The sequence below is a fragment of the Dromiciops gliroides genome, chromosome 5, assembly GCF_019393635.1.
Source record: "Dromiciops gliroides isolate mDroGli1 chromosome 5, mDroGli1.pri, whole genome shotgun sequence".
NCBI classification, from domain to species: domain Eukaryota; kingdom Metazoa; phylum Chordata; class Mammalia; order Microbiotheria; family Microbiotheriidae; genus Dromiciops; species Dromiciops gliroides.
In genome coordinates this window covers 291,099,136-291,123,573 of record NC_057865.1, presented here as the reverse complement: position 1 = coordinate 291,123,573, position 24,438 = coordinate 291,099,136, and the positions used below count along the sequence as shown (strand labels likewise).

At 51.4% G+C, this 24,438-nt stretch overlaps 1 protein-coding gene across 4 annotated transcripts in view; it reads right to left on the bottom strand.

Moving 5' to 3' along the window:
* Positions 1-24,438, bottom strand: part of CACNA1I (calcium voltage-gated channel subunit alpha1 I) — a 226,568-nt gene that overhangs the window by 53,244 nt on the left and 148,886 nt on the right. For all 4 annotated transcript variants that reach the window (XM_043966183.1, XM_043966184.1, XM_043966185.1 and 1 more), the window contains exons 11-17: positions 9,811-9,962; positions 8,302-8,487; positions 7,514-7,631; positions 6,294-6,449; positions 5,015-5,108; positions 4,216-4,418; positions 2,315-2,803 (exon numbers count right to left, since the gene is read on the bottom strand). In XM_043966183.1, coding sequence (XP_043822118.1) covers positions 2,315-2,803; positions 4,216-4,418; positions 5,015-5,108; positions 6,294-6,449; positions 7,514-7,631; positions 8,302-8,487; positions 9,811-9,962 — 1,398 coding nt within the window. The remainder of the gene's footprint in view (positions 1-2,314; positions 2,804-4,215; positions 4,419-5,014; positions 5,109-6,293; positions 6,450-7,513; positions 7,632-8,301; positions 8,488-9,810; positions 9,963-24,438) is intronic.

Genomic DNA, 24,438 nt, shown 5'->3' with positions numbered 1-24,438 from the left:
CTTCAAGAGTACCCACCTAATGCACACAGAGGACTTGATCTACAGGAATGAAGTGATCAGCACTCTGGAATCATAGTAGAGTCTAAGCTCCCTGAGGGAGCTGCTTATTATCCTCAGCTCCTGGATGAGGGAATCTGCACCTGCAGTTTCATTGGTTTGGAAATGCCCTCCCCTGACACAGATTTGTGGCTCATTGGGGACTGACCATTATCCTCTATGACCACGATGCCTCTCTTCCCTTTCCCAAAGGAAATGCTAGATTTGGGGAAAGTAGATTTCAAAGACTTCAGAGGAAAGATAGGAAGAACCTCAAGGAGTTAAATCACCCCAGGAGAAATAATACATAATCAAGAATGGAATTCCAAAGAAGCAAATGGAATCAGGTCTAATGAAAAGAAAAAAAGGGGATTGGTTTGAAGAGTCAGATGTGGATGCACAGGGAGCTCACTAGCCAATTGAGATTTTAAAACTGGCAAGAGACTCTAACGTCAACAAAAGGGTGGATTTTTCTTAAGCCATATTGGGAGGAAAGGGGGAATGACTTGCTTGAGATGGATGGGGCAATGATATAAAAAAGGCAGCAAGGGGAATGACACTTGCACAGTAAATAGAATAACAAAAATGATTAGCAGGGAGCTGATACCCAAAATAGATGAGGAAAAAGGAAGAGAACATTCAGCTGCCCTTGATAAATTCAAGATCCCTGGTCCAAATGTGTACTGAAAGAGCTGGCACATGTGACAATTAAGTCATCACCACTGATATTTGAAAGACCCTGGAAAATGGGAAAGGGATCACTAGAGTCAGATAAGGGGGAATAACCCCTCCAAAATTTCAAAACTGAAATGGTCACAGAACTAGCAAACTCTAACCCAAATTCTAGGATGGCTGCAGGCATGGACAACACCTTCATTTGACTTGCAGAGGCTGGATGACAAAGACAGGATCCAATAAGATCCCAAGAAAGAACACTGGGCTGAAACTAATTACCTGGAGTTCAAGTAGGATAAATATTAAATCTTACACTTGGGTATAAAAAAATCAACACCAGAATCTCAGTGGAGGTGGCATGGTTGGACAGAAGGTGTTATGAAGAATCTGAGTGGACTGCAAACCACATGAGACATCAGCATGCCAATTCACTTTTGAGCTGCAATAGGGGTGGAATAGAGGGATGACAGTCCCCCAGTGCTCTGCTGTCATTGGGCCACCTCTGGAGCCTTGTGTTCAGTTCTAGGAGCCAAGATTTAAGAAGGACATTTATAAGCTGGAACTGAGGATCATAGAGGAAAGCAGCCAAGAGGTGAAGGTCGGTCTCCTATGAAGATTAGTTAAAGGCACTGGGTCTGTTCGGCCTGGAGAATGTGGGCTTGGGATGAGAGCTGCCTTCCACTGTCTGAGGGGCCAGCATGGGAGGAGGGATTGATTCCTTCTGTTTGGCCCCAGAGAGTGGAACAAGGAGCAATGGGGGAGGGGGAAGACTCAAAGAGGAAAATGGAGGCTCTGGAGCTGTTTCCAGTGGGAGGGGGCCACAGGTGGTGGGAGGTGGGGGCTTCCCCCTCTGTTGATCTTTCAGTGAACACCAGGCAACCACTTGTCAGGTGCGTTATAATAGGAATTCTTTCAGTGTGGGGGCTGGACCAGATGGCTTCAGGGGGGTCCCTTCCAGCTCCCAAATTCTGTGCCGCTCAAAATGGGGAATTAGGGTCAGAACACCTAAGTCCACACCCCAGGAAAGAAGCTCAAGGAAGGAAAATGAGAACCATAAAATGTCAGAGCTGGGAGGGAGCTTAGAACAGGGAATGTCAGAGCTGGGAGAGCCCTTAGAACAGGGAATGTCATGGCTGGGAGAGAGCTTAGAAGAGGAAATGTCAGGGCTGAGAGGGCCCTTAGAACATGGAATGTCAGGGCTGGGAGGGAACTTAGAACAGGAAATGTCAGGACTGGGAGAGCCCTTAGAACAGGGAATGTCAGGGCTGGGAGGGAGCTTAGAACAGGGAATGTCAGGGCTGGGAGGGAGCTTAGAAGAGAGAATGTCAGAGGTGGGAAGAACAGTAGAAATTATCTAGTCCAATCCCCTCATTTAACAGATGAGACAACTGAAGGTTGGGGAGTGACTTGCCCAAGGTCACATGGCTAATTAGTAATGAGCCTGGGTCTTCAGGCTCTGCATCGGGTCCCTTCTGCCTTGCAGTCTGAACTCCTTTCAGCTCTGCCTGGTGGTTTTCATGAGTGAACATCTAAGGGAAGTCAGGGTCTTGGGGGGCCACCTGCCTTTCTCTTTCTGCCACCTGGCCCCCTTGGGGCCACTCACATAATCAATCTCCTCTTCATCTTCCACGTGGTCCTTCCGGTCATCCATCTTGGTGAAGACGTCTTTGGCGATGTTGGGCATCTTGCCATTGCAATCCTGATGCTCACTGGCACCCAGGCCTGTGCCCACCTTCCGGGTGGGCCTCAGATGAGTGTGAGGGGCCATTGGGGGCAACTCTGTTAGGTCCAAGGAGTCCTTAGTATCAAGGGAGAGCGTCCGACGGTGCCGGTAGCGGTGCGAGTGGTGGAGGTGGTGGTGATGGGGATGGGAATGGGGAGGGAGGTGATGGGGCAGGCCACGAGGGGCGCCGTCATCCCGCTCCCCTTCCACTGACCGGCCCCTTTCCCCAGAGAGGAGTGACTCGTGTTCCACCGAGGGTGCCCGGTGCTTCAGGCTATGGCCCCGGGCCAGGCTGTTCCAACTGGACCGGCGACTGGCCCAGGCCCCACTGTGGCCCCAGGCCCCGTAGTAGGAGCTTCGGGAGCTAGACTGAGAGATAGACACAGAGAGCAAGTGAGAGAGACTAGAAGCAGGGAACATCCCTCTCCTGCTCAAGAATCTTCTATGGCTACCTACTGCCTACTAAGGAAAGTGCAGACTTCTCTACTTGGCATTCATTCAAGGCCCTCCAAAACATGGTACCATCCTACATTTTTGTCCTTATCTCATGCTACCTCCTCCCTGTGCTCTGTGTTCTGACTGAATGTTCTGCTCACTCCCAAACAGCAAATATGTCCTATAACCCACACACTGCATCTTTCCTCGTTCTCTGTGCCTAGAATATCTCTTGTAATTCCTATCCTTCAGGGGCAGCTAGGTGGCACGGTGGATGAAGCACTGGCCCTGGATTCAGGAAGACCTGAGTTCAAATCTGGCCTCAGACACTTGACACTTACTAGCTGTGTGACCCTGGGCAAGTCACTTAACCCTCATTGCCCCGCCAAACAAAACAAAAACAAATTCCTATCCTTCCTCTAAAGGCCAACTCTGATACTACCTCCTACATGAAGCCTGCCCTGATCCCCCCGCTAGAACGATCTTTTCCATCACCTAATACATTGCTTTCTAACTTTCCAGTGCACTCATCATGCAATAGCTGGTGTTACCACAGTGTGGTATCTAGTACCCTTGCTAGATTGTAAGCTCCCTGAGGCCATGGTCTCTGGTGTCCCTGCCTCCAGCTTCTCCCCTCTTCAATCCGTCCTCCAAATGGCCACCACATTAATACTCCTAAAGCCCATGTGTGACCAAATCACTCCCCTGCTCAAGAAGCTTCCATCGCTCCCTAGTGTCTCCAGGACAAAATACAACTTCCATTTACAATGAGACATTCTGCATGATTTATACACGACTCTCCTTCACATTCTCTATTTTCACCAATTCAGCTCCTCCCCATACATGACATCTTATCTCCAACTCCAAGGCTTTGCACAGCCCATCTCCTGTACTGACATACTCTCCCTCCTTAGCTAGGCCCCTTAGAATCCCTCACACCCTTCCAAGCTCTCCAGGTGCCCCCTCATACAGGAAGCCTTCCCCATCCCAAATACCAGAGAGTGACTCTGCATAGGAATGGAGACCAGTCCTAGCATTTCACTACCACAGGAAACTCCCAAGTGGGGAAAGCCCATCTACCAATGCCGGTTGGCACGTCTTCTACAGCAGTGCCAGGGGCACAGAGAAGTGAAGCTGTCAGCCTAAGGCCGACCACAGAGGCAGTGGGTGTCAGAGCCTGGGTCATTTATTCAACAAGCATTCATTCAGTACTTACTGTGGGCAGAGCTCTGTGCTTGGCACTGGGGAGGGGGAGTACAGAGACAGACAAGAGCTGACCCTGAGTTCAAATCTTGCAATGTGACCATGGGCAAGCCCTTTCTCCCTCTGGGCATACCCTGACTCACCAGAGACCGCTGGTCATAGCTGATCCTCCCCAGAGACATCACGCTGCTCTTCCTAGAGTCCACAGCAATGAGCACCTGGTCAGGCTGCAGGGAGTGGCAAGGGCCAGGGGGCATGCCGCCTGTGGTGGCCAGGGAGCCAGGCAGTGGGAGGCTGGGGTCCAGGTGTCCATTGGGGGTCATGGGGATGGGGCAGAGCTTGACATCTGAGAGGAGGGATCCAAAGATGGGGAAGGAGAGAGGAAGGGGGAGAGATAGAGATGGGGGAGGGGAGGGGGGTCAAGACCTTTCCCTTGGTGACCCTCCTCCAGAGGGGCTCTGTGCTGCCCACTCACCCACACCCCTGCAGTTCTCATCTACACCGCTCCCATTCCCCCAACACTTTAAGTTGTTCAGAAGGCAGTCCTCTCTCTACAGTCCCAGGAGGCAGTGGACACACATCCGCTCACCTCCATTTAGCAGTAAATAAGCCCCAGTGCCTGGGACCCACCCCTGCCCTCGCCAGGAGAGCAGTGACCCCCCCAATGCCATCACACCAAACAGGGGGATGCTCTCACAGACGGGTCGTTTTCCCCACCTTGCTCAGCACAAAATGGAGCAGAGCAAGGTGAGGGAGACCTTGCTGCCGGGTGGCTAGGGCCTAAGAGAGTCTGGGCCTTCCCCTCCACCCTTGGTCAGTGCTTCATCCCTCCCTCCATGCCTGGGAATCTAACAATCCCACTCAGAGCTTGAGCTCTCCTGGGGCTGGGCCCGGCCTGCTCTGGTGGGGGCTCTTGGCATGTGAAGGTGGGGCATCCCCTACCAAAATGTCCTTCGTGGGCCTCCCGGAACTTGTCAAACTCCTCCATGTTGGAAGAGCTCTGGTCCTCATCTGAGTAGGAGCGGTTGGCATCTCCCTGGAGGGGAGGGAAGCAGGAACACCTCACAGTCCTGTCTTTTTCTAGGCTTCACTTTACCCATCACCCTGGACGTGTCGGGGGGTCACACCCCCACTCTACAGACAGTGAAACCGAGGCTTGGATAAAGTGGCTCTCCTGTAGCCACACAGTCAATGTCCAGACCAGAATCCCAACCCCAGCCTTCTGATTACTGGACCAGGGCTCTCCCTAGGGGTGGGCAGTGAAGGCAGTGGGGAGGAGGAGGAGGAGAGAGGCAAGAGCGCCCACCCCCCCCAAGAGCTTGGCTCCAAGCTGGGCTCCGGAGGAGGAGCACCTGTGCTTCTACATTTGTGAAGGGAGAGGCTAGTCCTCCTCCCCTCACGGGGGTTCAGGGCATGACTGTTTAATAAAAGCTCACTGACTGACTGATCGACATCTCCATGGCAACATCCATGTTACTCTGAAAACATCTCCAAACGTGACCCAGCCTCTGGCCGTCCTCCTCATCCCCGCCCCTCAGAACATGAACTCTGACCCCCTCCCCCCAGGCCATTTCCAGATCATGCAGCCTCAAGCACCCACTCTGCTTCCTCCCTCAGCAAAAATCCTTCTGTGTGGTCTCTTTCCTCATAATGTAAACTCCCCCTGTGCTTGGTACACAGTAAGAGCTAATAAAAGCTCATTCATTCATTCCCCTTCAGCTCCAAATGTACAGATCCTGTCTTACTAGTTCAGCTGTTAGCCCCTCCCCCCATATTCCTGTGCCTGGGGTAGGAGGAAGAGCCTTTGATGGGCTATTGACCCCAACCCCTGCCAGACGACTGTATCCTCTTCTTCCTTCTGATCCTGGAGGCTCCTTCACTCACTCGTCCCCTCCTTCCCCCAGCCTTCTCAGGTGATGATGGAGGAGGAGGAGGGGGAGGAGGAGGAGGAGGCGGAGGAGGAGGAGGAGAAGAAGAAGAAGAAGAAGAAGAAGAAGAAGAAGAAGAAGAAGAAGAAGAAGAAGAAGAAGAAGAAGAAGAATGAAGATAAGATGATGAAGAGGAGGAGGAGGACCCGCTGATGACAGCCCCATTCTGAGAGTACTTTAAGTTTCTCAAAGCACATTCTTCACGAGGCCCCTGTGACCGGGGGCAAGGCAAGGACTCCCATCCCTAGTTCCTAAATGAAGAAGCTCCAACCCAGGTCCTCCAGCGCCCTCACCTCCGCCTGGAAGCCCTCCACCAAGATGGCCACCAGCAGGTTGAAGAGCACGTAGTTGCCGAAGGTCATAAGAGCCACAAAGTAGAGGGAGGCCCAGGGGGAGGTGGAGGCCATGCCATTGTAGAGAACCATATTCCAGTCCTCCTGTGTCAGGATCTGTGGAGGAGAAGTGGTGGAAGAACTTTGCTGGAAGGGGAGTGGAAAGCTCAGTGAGGTGGGGTGGGGGAGGGGGATGGGCAGAGGGGGGATGGACAGGCTGGGGCTGCCAGGGCAGGAGGGGGCAGCAGCTCCCATGCTCTTCCTCAATCACACACGCTCACGTGACAGATTCCCTCCCTTCTACACATCTGCACTCAGGTCCAATTCCATGTGCACTCGGTCACCTGTGCTTGTTCATACTTGTGCAGCCATGCACTTGTACACAGCTTCAGTGTGCACACTCGCACTTGGGTACTGCTCCATTTGTGCACTTCTCCAGTTGGGTGCTTTCATCATGGTATGCTCTCTCAGCCTTGCACACTCACACTTGCACACCCTCATTTGTGCACTCTCATACTTGTTCATGCCCCTCAATTATGTGCACTCATATTTGAGTATCACCCCATTTGTACACTTCCTCACTTACTTCAATGCTGGTGCACTGCCTCAATCTTGCACACTTACACTCACACACTTCTATTTGCAATTCTCATCGTGCACTGTCACACTCGTGCAGGCTCCTTAAGCTTTCACATTTGCACACTTCTGTCTCACACACTCTCTTGTGTTTACTCACACTCATGCAGGCTCCCCATTTTGCACACTCATGCTTGTACACCTCTCTATTCATGCCCTTCCCTCATCCTTACTCACACTTGTGCACTTCTTCAACCTTACCACACACTCACACTTGTTCACTCTCCTCTAGTGTGTATGCTTTTATTTACTTGTGCACTACTCAGAAATAAGTTGACATGCCCACTTAATTGTAACCCCCAACTTTCACTCTTCCTCTTAGCTTTGTCTCACCCCCCCTTTTCCTGGACTCCCCGACTAGGGCTTGTGTTGCTGCTTCTTTTTCAGGATCTGCAGGGACATCAGTGTGGGGGGTGTAGAGAGGTGTGTGTATGTGGGGGAGGGGAGAGGCATGATTATGCCTGCTGTGGGGCCAGTGCCTCTGCCCAAGCAAAGGGCTGAAGGTCTTTCTCTGTCACTCTCAAGGGACTCCCCGCCCCCCTCACCTGGAACACTGTGACAATGGCCCAGAGCAGCGAGTCAAAGTTCTTCCGGTCGGGCACTGTGTCTCCGGTGTCAGTCCTGAGGCTGAATTTGCAGCCAAAAATGTGCATCCCTAGGATGCTGAAGAGGAGAGAAGGGTCCGGTGAAATGTCTCAGATGCCAGGAGCGAGGCGTGAGACATGTGCCGCCCTCTGATCTCTGCCTCATCCCCATGAGGGCTGCCAAGGCTTCGAGCCTTTTCCCATCACCTCTCCCACCTCCCCCCAGAACCCTCCTGCCTCCTGGGCGACGCTTCTCATTTCTTCACTCAAATCCCTCCCACATTCTCAGCTCTGAGGTACCGTCCAGACCCAGCTCCCCATGCCTTTAAGGCTGCTGCTCCTCACCTCCGGCTCTTGGAAGACCTAGCAAGTGCCAACCCTCAACTGGGGCAGGTCCTGCTCCTCCCAAACATTATTCCTTTTTACATATCTTGGATGTGCTTATGTACTAGTATAATGTAAGATCCCAAGGGCAAAGGCTGGTTTTAGGGGGTTGTGTCTCTAGAACTGAGTGGTGACAGAACTCTCAGACCATGGTGGCTTCTGGCCTCTGCCAAGCCCAGAGAGCTACGAGTGCCCCGCCCCCAACCACAGAGAGAGTCCCCAGGAGCCAAGAGCCTGGGTTGGCCTTGTCCTGGGATGCTCCCTTCACTATGGGAATCCCTGTGTAGCAGCCGGTGGAGCCCGGCTCCTGGGCAGCCTCTGAGAGGAGCCCCATGTGTGGCTGGCACCTGCAATGGCTCGCCCACCTGAAGATGAAGATGAAGAGCATGAGCAGCATGCAGAAGGTAGCCACGTTGTCCATGGTCTTCATCAAAACCACCAGCTGGCGGCGTAGGGCTGGCATGAAGCGCACCAACTTCAACACCCGCAGCAGGCGGAATGTCCGCAACACCGAGAGGCCCCCGTCCGACTGGCCGATGATCTCCCAGATACTGCAGGGACCAAGCAGGAAGGGGATCAAAGAGGGAAGAAAGGGAGGAAAGAAGGAAAAGAGAAAACAAATGGGGAGGGGACGAATGGGGGAGAGAAAGAGGAAGGGGGAGAAGCAGGGAGCGGACAGAGCAAAAAGAGGGAGTTTGGACCAAAGACAAAGGAATGCAGAGAAAGAACAGAGAGGAGGAGAGACTCAGAGAGGAAGGGAAAATGAAAAAAGGAGATAGGGTTGGGGCACAGGGAACAGGCAAGGTAGAAAAGAAAAACCCCAAGAAGGTTAGCGGCATAGGAGGTGAGATGACACCATGGGAAGGGGAAGAATGGAGGAAAGATGCAAAGGAAATAACAAGTGAGAATAGAAGTGGAAAGAAAGGGAGAGACAGAGAGAATTGCATAGTTGAAGAGGAAGAGTCCAGAGGCCATAGGAGGCATGGGATCCCAGGGAAATGAAAGATGGGGAGGTCGACAGCATGGGAGATGAGAAAGGAAGAGGACAGAAGAGAGGAAAGACACAGATAGAAGGGGGGACGGCAAGGGAGAGACCCCGAGGGTTGATTGTGAGGTGAAGGAGAGGAGCAGAGAAGGAGGTGGGAGGCAGAGGAGGGAAGAGACAGGAAAGAGATAAAGAGAAGGGGAGAGAGGGGGGCAGGCCAGGGAAGAGGGACGAGACAGAAACAGAGACAGAGGGACAAAGAGAGACAGAGAGAGAGAAGGGAGACAGACAGAGAGACAGAGACAGAGAGAAACAGAGAGAGAGAGAGAGAGAGAGAGAGAGAGAGAGAGAGAAGAGAGAGAGAGAGAGAGAGAGAGAGAGAGAGAGAGAGAGAGAGAGAGAGAGAAGAGAGAGAGAGAGGAGACCAGAGCGGGGGGGGGGGGGCAGGGCAGAGAGATGGGTTATTCCTGCTATTCTGCCTGGCGCAGGATCATCCTGGTCACAGGGGCAGACCGAGCAGAGTTAATTAAAATTCCCCTAAGTCTCCAAGCTTCACTTTAGCCCACAGCTTCAACCTTGGTGCCACCTGCTTCCTCCCCCCCTTCGCCCTCTGACCAAAGCTGAGCACAATGGACTGGAGAGGACAGGATCTCTTCCTGTTTCCCTTTCTCAGCCTCTGGAGGACACAGTGCAAGGCAGGTGGCAGGAGGAGGAGGTCTTGGTGCACGTGCTGCCTGCAGAATCAGCTCCTGGATGGTGGGGAGCAGGGGTCAGGGGATGAAAGGAGCCGGGAGAGCCACTGAAGCATCCTGAAGTGAATGTGCTTGGGGAGGGGTCAATGGGGGAGGGACAGTCCTGGCCATGGGGGGAGGGGACCCATCCCCGGCACCTGATGATGACGATGATACTGTCAAAGATGTTGTAAGGGTTCCGTAGGTAGTCGAAGAGGCCAAAGGCCGCCAGCTTGAGGATCATTTCCAGGGCAAACATGCTGGTGAACACCACATTACTGATCTCCAGGATGTTGGTCAGCTCCTCGGGCTGAAGAAGAGAAGGAAAGACACCAGGCAGTGACCTTAGACAGAGTCCCTGAATGTCAGGGCTGAGAACAGGGAATGTCAGAACTAGAAAGGACCTTAGAACGTGGAATGTCAGAGGTGGAAAAGCTCTTAGAACACTAAATACCAGAACTGGAAAGTGCTTAGAACAGAGAATATCATAGCTGAGAGGGACCTGAGAACAGATCATATAAGAATGGGAACTAGAACACATCTCTTGACTTCAGTCTAGTGGTCTTTCCAATGGCTCCATGTGTGTGTGTGTGTGTGTGTGTGTGTGTGTGTGTGTGTGTGTGTGTGTGTGTGTGTGTGTTGGGGAGGGGAGGGGAAGGAGAGAGTGAAGGTGGGCAGACGACTTCCTCTCTCACTGGTCAGCCTGAATGAGCTTGGTCTTCCATTGGCTGTCTAGATTAACTCTCTTCCTGCTTCCTGCTTCCTGATGACCACTGACTGGGCAGGAAAGCTTCCCCAAAGTTCACTGCATCCTCTCAGATCACCAGAACACCCACAGACCCCAAGGACTAAGCCCCAGTGGTTACGAAGGCTGAACATGGCCCTGGTGCTCCCTGAGCTAGTTTGAAGGATGCTCTTTCCCCATTCTGGATGGAGAGGACCAATGCTCCATGTCACTCATGAGTTGATGCCTTCGCCACTGAGGTGGGCAAACTTAACTATGGACTCTGCTCAGGGAAGGGGGATGAGGAAATGAAGACAGGTGGTCAATAAATATCCTTCATGAACGCAGTCCCCAGACCAAACAGACAACATCAAGGCTTGGCCTCAGTGGCTTCCCCTAAAATGATCCAGGGTCCAGCTCCCTCGTGGACTTTGGCATAACCCCAGCACTGACCACCCAGAAAGTGTTGGCTGCCTGGGTGGAGTAGGGTGGAGCCGGTTCCCACTGATCCACTGCTTATCAGCATCAAACCCAAGAAGGGACCTGCTTACAGCCCTGAAGTAGGGGGTACACTTGTCTTGGACCCTTCTTGAGTAAGGGTGTATCTGCTGAGAGGCAGCATGCCATGGAGGACAGCAGGCTAGCCTTGGACTGAGGTATGATGGGCAAGATGTGCCTCCCCTCTGGGCCCAGGCAACTTCCCAAGACCAGAAGTTGCAGAGAAATTGCCCAACAACCTTGGAAGTGGAAGTATCGCAGACCTAAAGCTAGAAGGCCCTGACTGGACCCTCTAGTCCAACCCACATTTTTACTGGTAGTTTTCTCCACCAGGTCTAGACCACACACAAGAAAAGGATATCAAAGCCATCTGGTTTCAATGGTTTGACCCATTATTTATTTATAGGTAAGTGGTTCTCGCCACAATCTGAACTCTTCACCACTTCCTAGCATGTAGGGACAGAAGGACCCTTGGAGGTCATGTAGCCCAACTGTTGAATTTTACAGATTTATGGATAAGGGGAGCTCAGAGAAGTTAGGAGACCTGTCCAAGGTTACACAGCTAGTTATTGGAAGAACTGGGAATAGGACCCAGGCCTCCTGTGCTCTTTCTACTACCCGTGGCCCTGATTTCTTTTGAGTGTGTACATCCTGTTTTCTCAAAACTATAAAGTCAGCAAGATGGGCCCTGAAGGAAAGATGGAAAAATCTGTCTTTCCTTTCATTGTAGAGGTGGGAACCTATGAGTACAGAACACTGCACTTAAGGGAGGCTACATGGTGCAGTGGAAAGAACGTTCACTGTATTGTCAGAGGACCTGGGTTCAAATCCTGCCCCCAGTGTTACTACCTATGAATTCCCTCATCTTAAAAACTAAGGTATGGGGCAGCTAGGTGGCGCAGTGGATAGAGTACCGGCCCTGGAGTCAGGAGGACCTGAGTTCAAATCAGACCTCAGACACTTAACACTTACTAGCTGTGTGACCCTGGGCAAGTCACTTAACCCCAATTGCCTCACTAAAAAAAAAAGAAAAAGAAAAAACAAAAGAAAGATACACAAAACCAAGGTATGGGGCAGCTAGGTGGTGCAGTGGATAAAGCACTGACCCTGGATTCAGGAGTACCTGAGTTCAAATCCAGCCTCAGACACTTGACACTTACTAGCTGTGTGACCCTGGGCAAGTCACTTAACCTCCATTGCCCTGCAAAACAAAAACAAAAAAACAAAAACAAAAAACTAAGGTATCCAACCAGATGGCCATGTGTGAGCTTGTTAGACAGACTTCTCTTTTCTATTTGCACTCTGTATCTTGTATATGCCTGGTTATCTTCTCCATTAGAACGGCAGCTTCCTGAAGGCAGGAATCCTGTTGTTGCCTTTCTTTGTATCCCCTGACCTCAGCACAGTGCCCACACCCAGTAGAGAGACTCACTGACCAACACAAGACCTAGTAACAAGGAGCAGAGATTTGGAGCTAAAAAGACCCCCCTCCCAACTTACACATGGAGAAAATGAAGATGAGAGAGGGAAAGAGAACTGTTTAAGGTCACGTAACAGACGAGTAACAAGGAACATATATTCAGAGTGGGGAAGGGATCCTGGGGACCATTGGGTCCAGTCCCATCCTTCCGCACAAGAGGACACTCCTCAGAGAGAACATGATTTCCCAGGGTGACAAAGCTAATAGGTCTCTCCACATGCCCAGCTCTTCCCTCACTCTCACAACACTGAGAACTCCAATCACAGAATCCCAGGCCTGGATGGAACTTCCTCTCCCCACTCAGCTCTGCCCTCCCCCACCCCCTGCCTTGGCCAGCACCTCTTGGCTCCAGAAGGTTCCCCCTCTCCCCCGTGGTCTCCCTAATTACTCAGGGATCCAGCTGATTATACGAATTAGGCATCAGCAAGTAAGGAGTAACCCACTAATGCCCAACTCTGAAGGCGGAAGAGGCGGGCTGGGGGGACAGACTCCAACAAAAACAAACACTCATGGGGGATGTCAAAGAGAGGGAGGGAGGGAAGGAAGGAGAGGCTGAGCAATGGGGAGTCATCACAGGGAACCTCCTCTCTTTGTGCTTTAAAAGGCACCTTCCTTTGAGAATCTTTAAGGGTCCTTATGGGGGGGGAGGCGGTGGGGAGGGTGACAGGCAGGCAGAGGGGAGACAGGGATCTGCTGAGGCCATCAACCCCAACCTCCCCAGCAGCCTGAGGAGTCACTGAGGGAATACACTGGGCTTAGCAGGACTCAGCTGCCCCTCCTGACTTGCATTTTCATCCACACAGGGACCTGAGGACAAGAAAACCCCCTCCCATGTGGTCAATGTGGTTGGACCCTGCTTTGTAACTTAGAGTCTGAGAGAGTTGCCTGGGACTCTGCATGGTTAATTGACTTGTTCACGGTCACACAGACAGGTGAGACTCAAACCCAGGTCCTCCTGGCTCTGAAACCAGCTCTCTAACCACTATTCCACACTGCCTCCAAAGATGAAGTGTTCCCAGCTCTCAAGGATAGGAATTACTCTATTGGTGGCTCTTCATAAAGCAGCTAGGTGGCACCACAGTGGGTGGTGCACTGGGCCTGAAGTCAGGAAGACTCATCTTCATGAATTCAAATCCTGCCTCAGACACTTACTAGCTGTGTGACCCTGGCCAAGTCACTTAACTCTTCGTGCCTCAGTTTCCTCATCTGCAAAATGAGCTGGAGAAGGAAATGGCACTCCAACCCCAAAATAGGGTCATGGAGAGTCGGATACAACTGAAACAACAATAACAACTCCATCCAAGAGGTCACAGTGCCTCTCATACATGAACAAATCAAGTCAACAAGCATTTATGAGGCACTTACTGTATGCCAGCCACCACAGTAAGCCACAAGTCACTTTATAAGCATTAAAGCACTATGAAAATTAGTTATTATTATTATTAAGAATAGCCTCTCTGAGCCTCAGGCTCCTTACCTAGATAATGGGGACACTAACACCCTGGTTATGTAAAACAACCCCAACTTTTCTGAGGATCAAATCACTGGATACGAGGAAAATGCTTTGGCAAAATAACCTGCTACACAAGTACGAGTATTATTCTTCTATAATAGCTGGCATTCCCAGGATACTTTGAGGTCTTTTCAAAGTGCTTATACATATGTTATCTTATCTGATTCTTACAACATCACTGTGCTATTATTACCTCTATTTACAGATGAGGACACTGAGGCTGAGAGAGTGGCCCATAGTCATTCAGCTAAACTAGTAATTGTCTGAAGCAGGATTTGAATGCAGGTCTCCTTGACTCTTGGTCCAGCACCACTGCTGCTGCTGGACCAATATAAAGAGGAGTGTTATTGTTGTTCCAAGCCCCCCACCCTTATTGGCTTGAGGCTGAGGCTCGTCGGGCCATGTCCTCAGCATGATTCATCCTCAGGGAGCTTCTCCATCCTCCCTCCCTCCTCTGAGCCAGGCAAGTCCTCTTCCTGCTCGGGCTTTGAGGAGGGGCGGTATTTCTAAGGAAGCTGTCAAGCTAAGGCCTGGCAGCCGAGCAGGCCCCTCCCAGAGCAGAGGGGCTCTCCGGCAGGGGTGCGGAGGCCCCTTTTTTCAGGAGGGCAGGAACAGAGCCAGCAGCTGGTCTCATGGGGCTCTCTGGATTGGCTGGCAGGGCCAAGGAACATGGCAAAGGGCTGGATGCAGGGGCCATGTCCATGCCGGGAGACCGTGTGTGCCCTGAGTGGGGGGAGGGAGGGCAATCTCGTTTGTCTGGGGCTTTAGACTGACAAAGCACTTTCCTCCTAACTGCCTGCTGAAGCATCATGGCATCTTAGGGCTGGAGCTGTAAGAAATCCAGCCCCCTTATTTCACAGATGGGGAAACTGAGGCCCAGAGAAGGGAAGTGACATGTCCAAGGTCACACAGGTAGTCAATGGCAGATCTAGGATTTGTGGCCTTGGGCAAATGTCTGGGCCTCAGTTTCCTCATTTGTAAAATGAAGATATTGGAAGAGACAAACTAAAGATTGTTGTAATGGATCTAGCTCTGGACTTGGGATCAGGAATAGCAGGGTCTAAACCCCAATTCTGACCCCTGCCATCTGTGTGACCTTGAGCAGTCACTTCCTCTGTATAGGCCACGACTTCCTCATCTGTGAAATGGGTTGGATTCAAGATCACTGAGGGCTTTTCATGCCTCTGTATCTAGCCTGTGCTAATGTCCCTTACATGGCTCTGGGTGCTTCGGGTCTCAGGGCCCGCTGCCTCCACCTCAGCCCCTGGTTCCCGTTCCTCCCGCCAAATGCCCCCACCTGGGGGAAGGCCTGGCTCTCTAATGCTCTTGGGGTGCATCCCTTCTCCCCAGCATCCTTGCCCTCAAAGAGGGGTGGGAATGGGGACCTAGTTTCATTTCTTCTGAGCAGGGAAAAGAAGGGGGAAAATGCCCTCCCCAGGCCCATGTCTGGGAATTCTCAAAAATCCAAATAAAAGGAGAAGGCCTTATTTCCATCCATAATTACATTTGAATACCAAAATGGGCCTGGGGAAGGGAGAACAAAGCCTTGGAGGGGAGAGGGGTTGTTGGGAAGAGGAGGGGGTGAGGAGGGAGGGCCCACCGTGGGGAGAGAGCCGAGCAGGGGCTGGAAGCCACCAGGCAGTGATGTGTCTGACGTCGGCTGGGCACCCGGAGCCCAGATGCTAAGCAGCGATGCCAATCCCAACCTGAAGCGAATGATGATGTCAGTGGTAATGAAAAATGTCGACGGCGACAGGCCATAATGGCAGATTATTCCCCGTCCCTGGCGGAGGAGGCCCAGTCTCACTCCCTCCTCTGAGGGGCTCGACAAATGCCGAGACAAAAGTCGGGCTCTCCTCTCTTCAGAAAAGGTCAGCAGCTCCTGCTCCCACAGTCCTGCCTCCCAGCTGTTTCTCTAGTCAAGCGCACACCTGTTCATCTTCTCATAATGGGCCATCCATCACTCCTCCAGACATCTTTGGAAGGAGGCGGGGAAGGCAAGGCTTGCGGAGGCAGCAACGGGAGAGGGAGGGAGACAGACAGACAGACAGACAGAGGACAGATCAGGAGGTGGGGGCGATGGCAGAGAGGAGATGGGGATGGAAGAGAAGGAAGGGAGAGGAGCCAGCTGGAGCTCACGCACAGCCGAGAACTGCCTGGGCCCTGGCCATCTCTGGAGAGGCGGAAGGGCCTCAGGGGCAAAATCAGCCCTCTGCTCCGCCCCTGAGTGGGCCAAACTTCCCTGGGGCAAAGACTCCGCAGAGGGCACAAGGGAAATCATTTCTGCACCCGAACAGGACACGCTCCCTGACCCTTGGCATTGCCCTTGGGAGGGCACCCAGCCTGGGAGGGCGGAGGGAGCACAGAGCGGCTTCTGTCCTCGCCTGTCCTCGCCGCTCCCCCGCGCCAAAGCTCTGGCACCCCGTCCCACTTGCTGCTATCCTTCCCCACCAAGCTCTGGCCTGAGTCACGGAATGAATGATGCCTGAGGAGGAAAGGACTCCCTCGGGGCCCATGGCGGAAGCCTGGGAGCAGGAATCCTTCCAGCCAGGACACCCACAATTCCGCGCTCGGAGCCAGAGAAGGACAAAAGCCAGAAATGATGGGGGATCTGGGAGTGAGCCTGGGACCGGGAGGTGGGAGGAAATCCCCAGCTTCCTTCGAGGCTTGACTTAGCTGACACCTCCTACAGGAAGCCTTCCCCGCTGACTACTGCCCAAGATGATTGTAATTCAGTTCAATGCCACAAACGCTTAGGGAGCCTCTGCCATGTCGAAAGGCAGCACCATGCAAGGGAGAGAGAACTGACCCTAAAGTCAGAAGCTCTGTGTTCAAATCCTGCCGTCTGTGTGACTTTGGACGATTCCCCAAACCTCTCTGACCCTCAGTTCCTCCTTCGATCTCTTCTAGCTCCAAAGCCATGGCCCTGTGCTATGTGCTGAGGTTACAAAGACAAGACAAAACAGAATGAAGACAGCCCATGCCCTGAAGGAGCTCACATTTTAGTAGGGGCAGATACGATATACGCAAGTCTACAATGAATAATAAAATACCGTAAATTCGCAAGTGAGGCAGTGTGGCGCAGTGGTTAGAGAGCTATCCTTGGAATCCTCTCACTGCCCCCCAGGTGATTCTTCAGGACTTTAAGTCACAAAGGCACCACCCTGCCCTGGAGAAAAGAAGTTCCCCATCTGGGAGACCCAGTCCCACAAAACAAACCCATATCCTCCCTGGGGGATCCGGGGCTCCTCAAGGGTCAGGGCTGTTTTTGTTTTGTGTGACCCTCACACTAACGAGTTCACTACCCCTGCCCCCTATATGTATCCCCAGTAGGGTAGGGGCTGGGCTGGATCACGTAGACCATTTGATAGATATACAAACTGAGGCCGAGAGAGAAGGGACTTGCCCGGGGTCATGAAGTGAGAGAAAACGTCAACTAAAATCCAGGGCCCTTTCCTCCAAGGCTAGCACTCTTTGTGTGTGTGTGTGGGGGGGGGGGGCAATTGGGGTTAGTGACTTGCCCAGGGTCACACAGCTAGTAAGTGTTAAGGGTCTGAGGCCGAATTTGAACTCAGGTCCTCCTGAATCCAGGGCCGGTGCTCTATCCACTGCGGTACCTAGCTGCCCCCAAGGCTAGCAAAGCGAAGTGAGTCACTCGAGGTCACGCAACATCAGGATTAGAACTCAGGTTCTCTAACTATAATGGCCCTTACACGGGGAAAGCGTTTAGCTAGGAGGCAAAAGGGAGAAATTATTGGGACTTGGAACCAGAAAGACTCGAGTTCAAATTCTGCCTCAGATTTGTATTTGCCAGCTGTGTAAGTCACCTCATTTCTCTGAACCCCAGTTCCTCCATCCATAAAAACCTCAGAGAGTGGGCAAAAGGCTCGGGTAAGAGAGGATATCTGAACTGTTTTCGTTGTAGACCTTTGGAAGTCCCGTGAAAAGGTTAATTATAGTTTTTAAAAGGCAGTAGCGGATAGGATGGCATGGATAAAGCTGGGGACCAATGGGGCTAGGGGGCTCTAGGGCCCCGTCCAGTTGGGGCGGGGCAGATCTACCGCTTCACATCTGACAATTCGTAGAAATTAAACAGAAACGAGCAAAGAAAGGTCCTTCTGGGGCAACTGAATTTGGGGTTGGGGAAGCCAGATCTGTGATTTCACTGGTACAAAAAGAAACCCCATGAGGAAATCCCCTCTGCCAATGAAGATCGGTGATCACTTGACAATTTACAGACTAACAAAGCTGCCTGAGGCTTTGAGTATGGAGGTGACTTTCCCAGAGTCATAGTCGTTATGTATTAGGGGTCAGACTTGAGCCTGGGTCTTTCTGATTCTGAGGCCAGCTCTCCATCTACTAGGCTACATTACCTCTCAATGTAAAAATGGATCGGGAGAAATATAGTTTGATATTTTTGTTCACCTATATCCCAAGATATCCCAAGAACCCTTCACCCAATACAGCTCAGTCCTACGCACGAAATATGTGGAGAGCTCTGTGCATGACGCTGCAGGAGTGACCACATAGAGCTTACATTTGTGTAGCTGGAGAGTCTAGGTGTCATACCCTCTAAGGGAGACCATGAGCACAGCCTGAAAATGAGGCGGCCACAATTAATTAATTAATTAATTAATTAATTAATTAATTAATTAATTAATTAATTAATGTATTTACTTATTTATTTATTCATTCACTTATTTATTCGTTTATTTATTTATCTATCTATCTATCCATTCATTCATTCATTCGTTTATTTTTGAGGCAGCCGCAATTTAAATGAAATCCCCGACTTTCAGAGCTGGAGGGGACCCCAGAGATCATCTGCTCCAACCTGTACCTGAGCTCCAACAAGGTGGGCTACACCACTTCCCAACAGAGCCCAAATTCCTAGAAGTTTTACTTTGATGATGTTGAAATCTGCTTCTCTGAAAATGCTCCCCTTATGCTGCCTTCTGGGGCCAAAGTGAATCTCTCTTCCAGATGAACACCCCTCAGATGCTTCAAGATGGCTCCCATGCCCTCCTCTCCCATCTTTTTCTGGGCAAGCCTAAACATCTCTGCTAGCACCACAGCATCCTAACCCAAGACAACACACTCTACTCTGGGGTAGCTCTTTCTTAGGACGTTTTTCCTGGCATCAGCCTCAATCGGCCTCTTTATAGCTTCCCCCAATGGCTCCTGAGTGGGGCCAAAGAGAATAAACTCAATCCCTCTTCCACGTGCTGTTGTTCAGTCGGGTCCGACTCCTCGTGACCCCATGGACTGTGGCTCTTGTCCTCCACTATCTACCGCAGTCTGCCCAATCCTCCCTGTGACAGACCTTCAAACACCTGAAGACAGCTCCCATATGCCCCAAGGCTTCTCTTCTCCGGTCTAAACGTGCCCAGTTCTTGCAACTCAGTCTCATATGCCTTGGCTTTCAGAACATGGCCCAGGGACCCCTGGCCGCCCGACACTGGTTCAGGGGATCCATGAGGTCAAAGCTGCTCTCGTGATAACATTGACATTTTAATCTATGATCTGGTAAATGCTGATGGATCTAAGCCACAGAAACAAAAGCTCTTGGAGATCCTTAATAATCCTGAAGAGGGTCAATGGATCCTGAGACTAAAGAACCGCTGACTGACCAGTCGAACAATGGAAAAAGTGATTGATCTGGACGCAGAGGACCTGACTTTGAATCCCAGTTCAGTGACCTGTGGGACCATAAACTCTCTGCTCCTCAGTTACCTCTCTATGGAATAAGAGAACAAGAACAGACAGCTTCTAGAGGCCTTTCCTGTTCTAGATCTATGCTCCACATATTAAGTGCCTACTATGTGCCAGCCATCTATGTTCCATGTATTAAGTGCCTACTATGTGCCAGCCATCTATGCTCCATGTATTAAGTGCATCAGTACCAGGCATCAGTGCTGGTGATCCAAAGAGGGAAGTGGGTCAGTCTCTGCCCTTAAAGAGCTTCCATTCTATCCCGGCCATCTCCCCTAAGTGGATGATCTCCTTTTCAGCTCTGAGATGCTGGTGTTTGGTGTATTCTTTTGCTTTGACTTTCAGGACAGAATTAGGAATGACGGATGGAAGATAAAAAGAGGCTGGTCAGGGATACCTTCCGTACAGTAAGAGCCGTCCAAATGTAAAAAGGGCTGCTTGAGAGATGATATGTCTCCCCTCTTTGGGGTTTTTCAGTTGCCTCTGGCTGGGATACTATCAATGGACTCTGGAATTCTGAGCTTCTTTCCAATCCCAGCCAGGCTCCTCCCTGGTGCTCCCCCATACTCAGTCTCTGGCAGGAGACAGCGGGGGGTGGTTTGGCATAACCTTGATACTCTGGGGCATGATTGGTGGAACTGCAGGAGAGAGAAATGTGTTCATTCTCCTGAGCCAGCGGCTTCCCATCCCAAGAGAGGGCAGGCTCTGGGACGGCTGTCTCTACCTGTCAATCAGTAGATCGACAGTGTAGCACCAAGAGAGACAACATGGAGGGGTGGACCGCTCCCTTCTGCTGTTGTCATCCACCCCCCTCGCAGCTCACCGCTACCTCTCCTCGGCGGGCACGCGCCTTAGACAGAGCATCCTGAAATAAACACGGGGGTGGAACGTTTGCTGCTCTCTGTCTGGGAACTGAGATTAAAAATATCAATCGGCCCAGAACGATGCTTGGCTGACTTGAAACAATTGCTGTTGCTTTATAAAAATACCTTTAAAAAAACAGATTCGCCCGATGTCACCCTTATTTCTTTCCTGACAATCTGGATGTCTAGGCTGCTGGGGGTGGGGGATGTAGAGGAGGAGATGATCCAAATGCCATAATGGAGTGGGCCAGGGCCCCGAATTTGGAGTCAGGAGCCCTGAATTCAAATCTTATCTCTGACATTTACTAACTGTGTAACCTTAAGCAAATGACTTCATCTCTCTGAGCCTCCTCTATGAAATGAGGATAACGATACCTGAGGCATCCACCCCACAAGTCTGTTGTAAGAAAAGCAATTTATAATCATCAAAGGCATCAAATAAGCATGCTTCTGTGGTTGGTGTTAGTCTGTAGCTGAAGCCATCACTATCACCACCACCACCATCAGCAACATCACCAACAGTGCCATCATCCCCATCACCACGATCTCCATCACCATCACCACCACCATTACTACCACCACCATCACCATCGTCCATCTTTGGCTGAAGCTACATGTTCCTGGCTCTAAAAATTATAGCCTTTGTCAGAGAAGATCACAGAACTGGCCCGAGTGCTTCTAGCCCAATGACTGACACACAATAGGAGTTTGAACAGTAAGGGAAATGATTTTGCAAAGGAGAAAACTGAGACCCAGTGGGAGGAAACACCTGCCAGAGATCCACAAGAGCCTCTTTGGAAGGGCAGCGTGGGGGTCACAGGAAGAGCCCCGACTTGAGGTCGGTAGCCTCAGGTTTGAATCCCACTTCTCGTGGTTCCTGGCTTTGTGCCCGCTATGCCTTCTCTCACCATCGCCTTCCTTTTCTTGGGCTCCTGCTGCCCAGTCACCATTCTTCCCAGACCAAACATCCTGCTCCTCTTCAGTGGAGATGAGAGCAATCAGATGGATGGGGAGCAGAGCTGCTTTGTTTCCATCAGACACTGCTGCAGCCTTGTTTACTTGGGACAGGGGTCCTGCCTGTGCCTTCACTGATATTCTGGATCTCCTTATAAGTTCCTAAAGTCCTTTCTATTACCTTTGTGAAGGACTAATAGAAGAGAAGCCCTATCTGGCAGGCTTGGAGGGTAGGGAGGTATTGGGTGAGGTATTGGAGAGGTCCAGAGGGCATGACCTAAAAACCAAAATGAGGGACATCCAAACACAAGGGAGGGAATCCCAATGGGCATCAGGGGCCAATCAACAAGCAGTCACCAAACACCTACTATGTGCTAGGGATATAAAGACGCTCCCCCATCTGCATTCTAAGTGAAGCTCCCCTGGTTCACTTTTCCCGGGAACTCGTTGGGTCTCCAGGCCAGGTCCCTACTCGGTAATAATGGCCAACCTCCATGTGAACTGAGCTTCCATCTTCTCACGGGTTCCCCATACTCTGGGTTCACCCTCAGTCCTATTCACCCTCAGTCATCTGCCTTTACTCTCATGTCCTCTAAGAGTCCCCTAAAATCCTGGTTGGTTGATGGGTTCTCTATGTGGCATCATGGATATCCTCAGACAGTACCATCTTTCCTTCATGGTCCAAAGCTTTTGTGTCTGCTGCGTCTTCAGAATTGCATTTGTGCGAGCCTCCCATCAGCCCTGGGCCAGCTCTCTATCGAAGCTCAGACTATGGGCCTTTCTTCTCCTTTTTCTGAACTCTCTGAAGTCTGCTCCCTTCTCCCAAATTTAGGGGCACATAGGACTACTCCGGGCTCTCTCCCCTTGAGGGCATGGCCACTCCTTCCCAAGTTCCCCATCATTTCTCCTCCAGCCTCCAAGTCTTTCTTGTTGGTGAGAATCCAGCCTTCTTACTGGGAAGAACAGTCCCCCTAATGGTCACTTCTCCTGCTGAAGGACAGGATTTCCAGCAAGCCAAGGCTTTCCCAGAAACCCCTCCTGGCAGTGAAAGGGAGATTTGCAGAGCCAGAACCCCCACTGGTCCTTCCACCATGCTGCTACTCCACCTCCATCCTGGACCAGAAGCCATTTGAAAATACTTGTGCTTGAGGACCAGCAAGCTCCCAAGCGATGTCCACCTTACAGAGGAAGATGCCTCTAGTGAGTTTCTGAGGTAGGATTTGAACCCAACTCTTCTGAGCTGGAACTCCAAGGTTCCACCCAAGGCACACAACCCATCTCTGGACCTGAGGCCCCTGTCAGTGGCCAGCCTGCTCACTGTGAGCTGGGCTACTCGTCTTTCATTCGTCTTGGATGGTAGCATCCCTGGGGGAGGGGGTCAGCTGGCTGGGCCTGAGCCTGGATCTCCATCCTCTCCCACCTGGTCAGGCAGTCTGTCAGCAAGCCAGTGATGGAGGACTGGTTGATTACCAACTCTGGGGGCTGAGGGAGGTGACCTGACAGGGATGTGGACACGGGAAGGTCCTGGTGGCTGCTATCATCAGGCCTCTCCCTGTCAAGAGCCCAGCGGTGTCTTTTAAAAAAAACAAGTCAGAATGATTGGCAAACCAGCGACTCTGAACAAAGAAGTAGGTGCAGCGCCTGAGCCATTCCCATGGGGAGCATTTAAGTAAATTGAATAGTTTGAGGACTGGGTTAGCTAATGAAGAGGGAATGAGAGTGGGGGAGCAGGAAGGAGAGCGAGGCTAGGAACGGAGACAGAACCCCAGAGAGGGCTGTATGGAGGCGGAGGAGGACAGGGAAGTTAGACTTATGAGATATAGGAAAGGTTAATAGGAAGAGAGAGAAGGATGAGAGGGGGAGAAGAATAAGGAGAAAGTTGGGGGGAAGAGGTAGATGTGAAGAAAAGGCTCATGGGATGTAGAACTAGAAAGGACCCCAAACATCATCTAATTCAACCCTCCCATTTTACAGATGGGGAGACAGAGACCCAGGGTGGAGAAATGAAAACAGCTAGCATGGTCTGGTGGCAAGAATGTTGGATTTGGAATCAAAAGACCTGAGTTGTGAGTGCAGCAACAGAACAAAACAAAACCGACAGGCGTATTTCAATAGATTTCGTTCCCTTGGTCACCCTCCGTATTTCGCGTGCTTCTGAGAAGGGCTCAGGGCATTCATTGGGGCTGACTGCTCTGGGGCCAGGGCACCAGGAGGGGAAGGGGCCTGAATGACAAGGGCCCTTCTAAGCATCAGCTTCTGCTGATTGACCTTTGCCATTTAGTGACCTAGGGGCAGCCTGCTCATTCCCTCTCTCCCTCTCCCCCTACGACAGCTAAGATTTCTATAACACACTAAGGTTACTGATGTGCTCCACGTGTAACAGGTTATTTCATCTGAACAGGTAAGCATAGGTTTAGGCTTAGCATAGAATGACAGGGTGGAAAGGGACTGACTCTTACTTGTAACAAGAATCCTACCCTCCTGACAACATCCCTTTCAGCAGCTCATCGAGCTTCTCCTCAAATACTTCCAGGGACAGGGAGATCACCACCACCCAGAACATCTTGCCTCTTCTCATTAGTATTATCCCGAGCCCACATGGAACTCCCTGAGGTCAGGCAGAGGGAGCCATGGCTGTTAGCACTGACCCTCAGGAATCTTCATGTCCTGGCCCCAGCCCTGAGAGAGGGTGCCCACCACCACCAAATAGCTGTTTTCACATCTACAGCCTCCATTAGTGCATCCCCTCCAATCCCCCTCACTTTGGAATGCCTCCTCTGCCAGAGCTGTGGCTTTCTCATGTGGCAAAGTTGGAAGGGACCTTAGAATCTGAAATGTCAGGAGGGAATGTCAGAACTGAGAGAGAGCTTAGAACAGGGGATGTCAGGGCTGGGAGGAGCCTTAGAACAAGGGATGTCAGAGCTGGAGGAGCCTTAGAACAAGGGATGTCAGGGCTGGGAGGAGCCTTAGAACAAGGGATGTCAGAGCTGGGTCATTTAGTCAAACACTCTCATTTTACAGGTGAAGAAAATGAACTCCAAA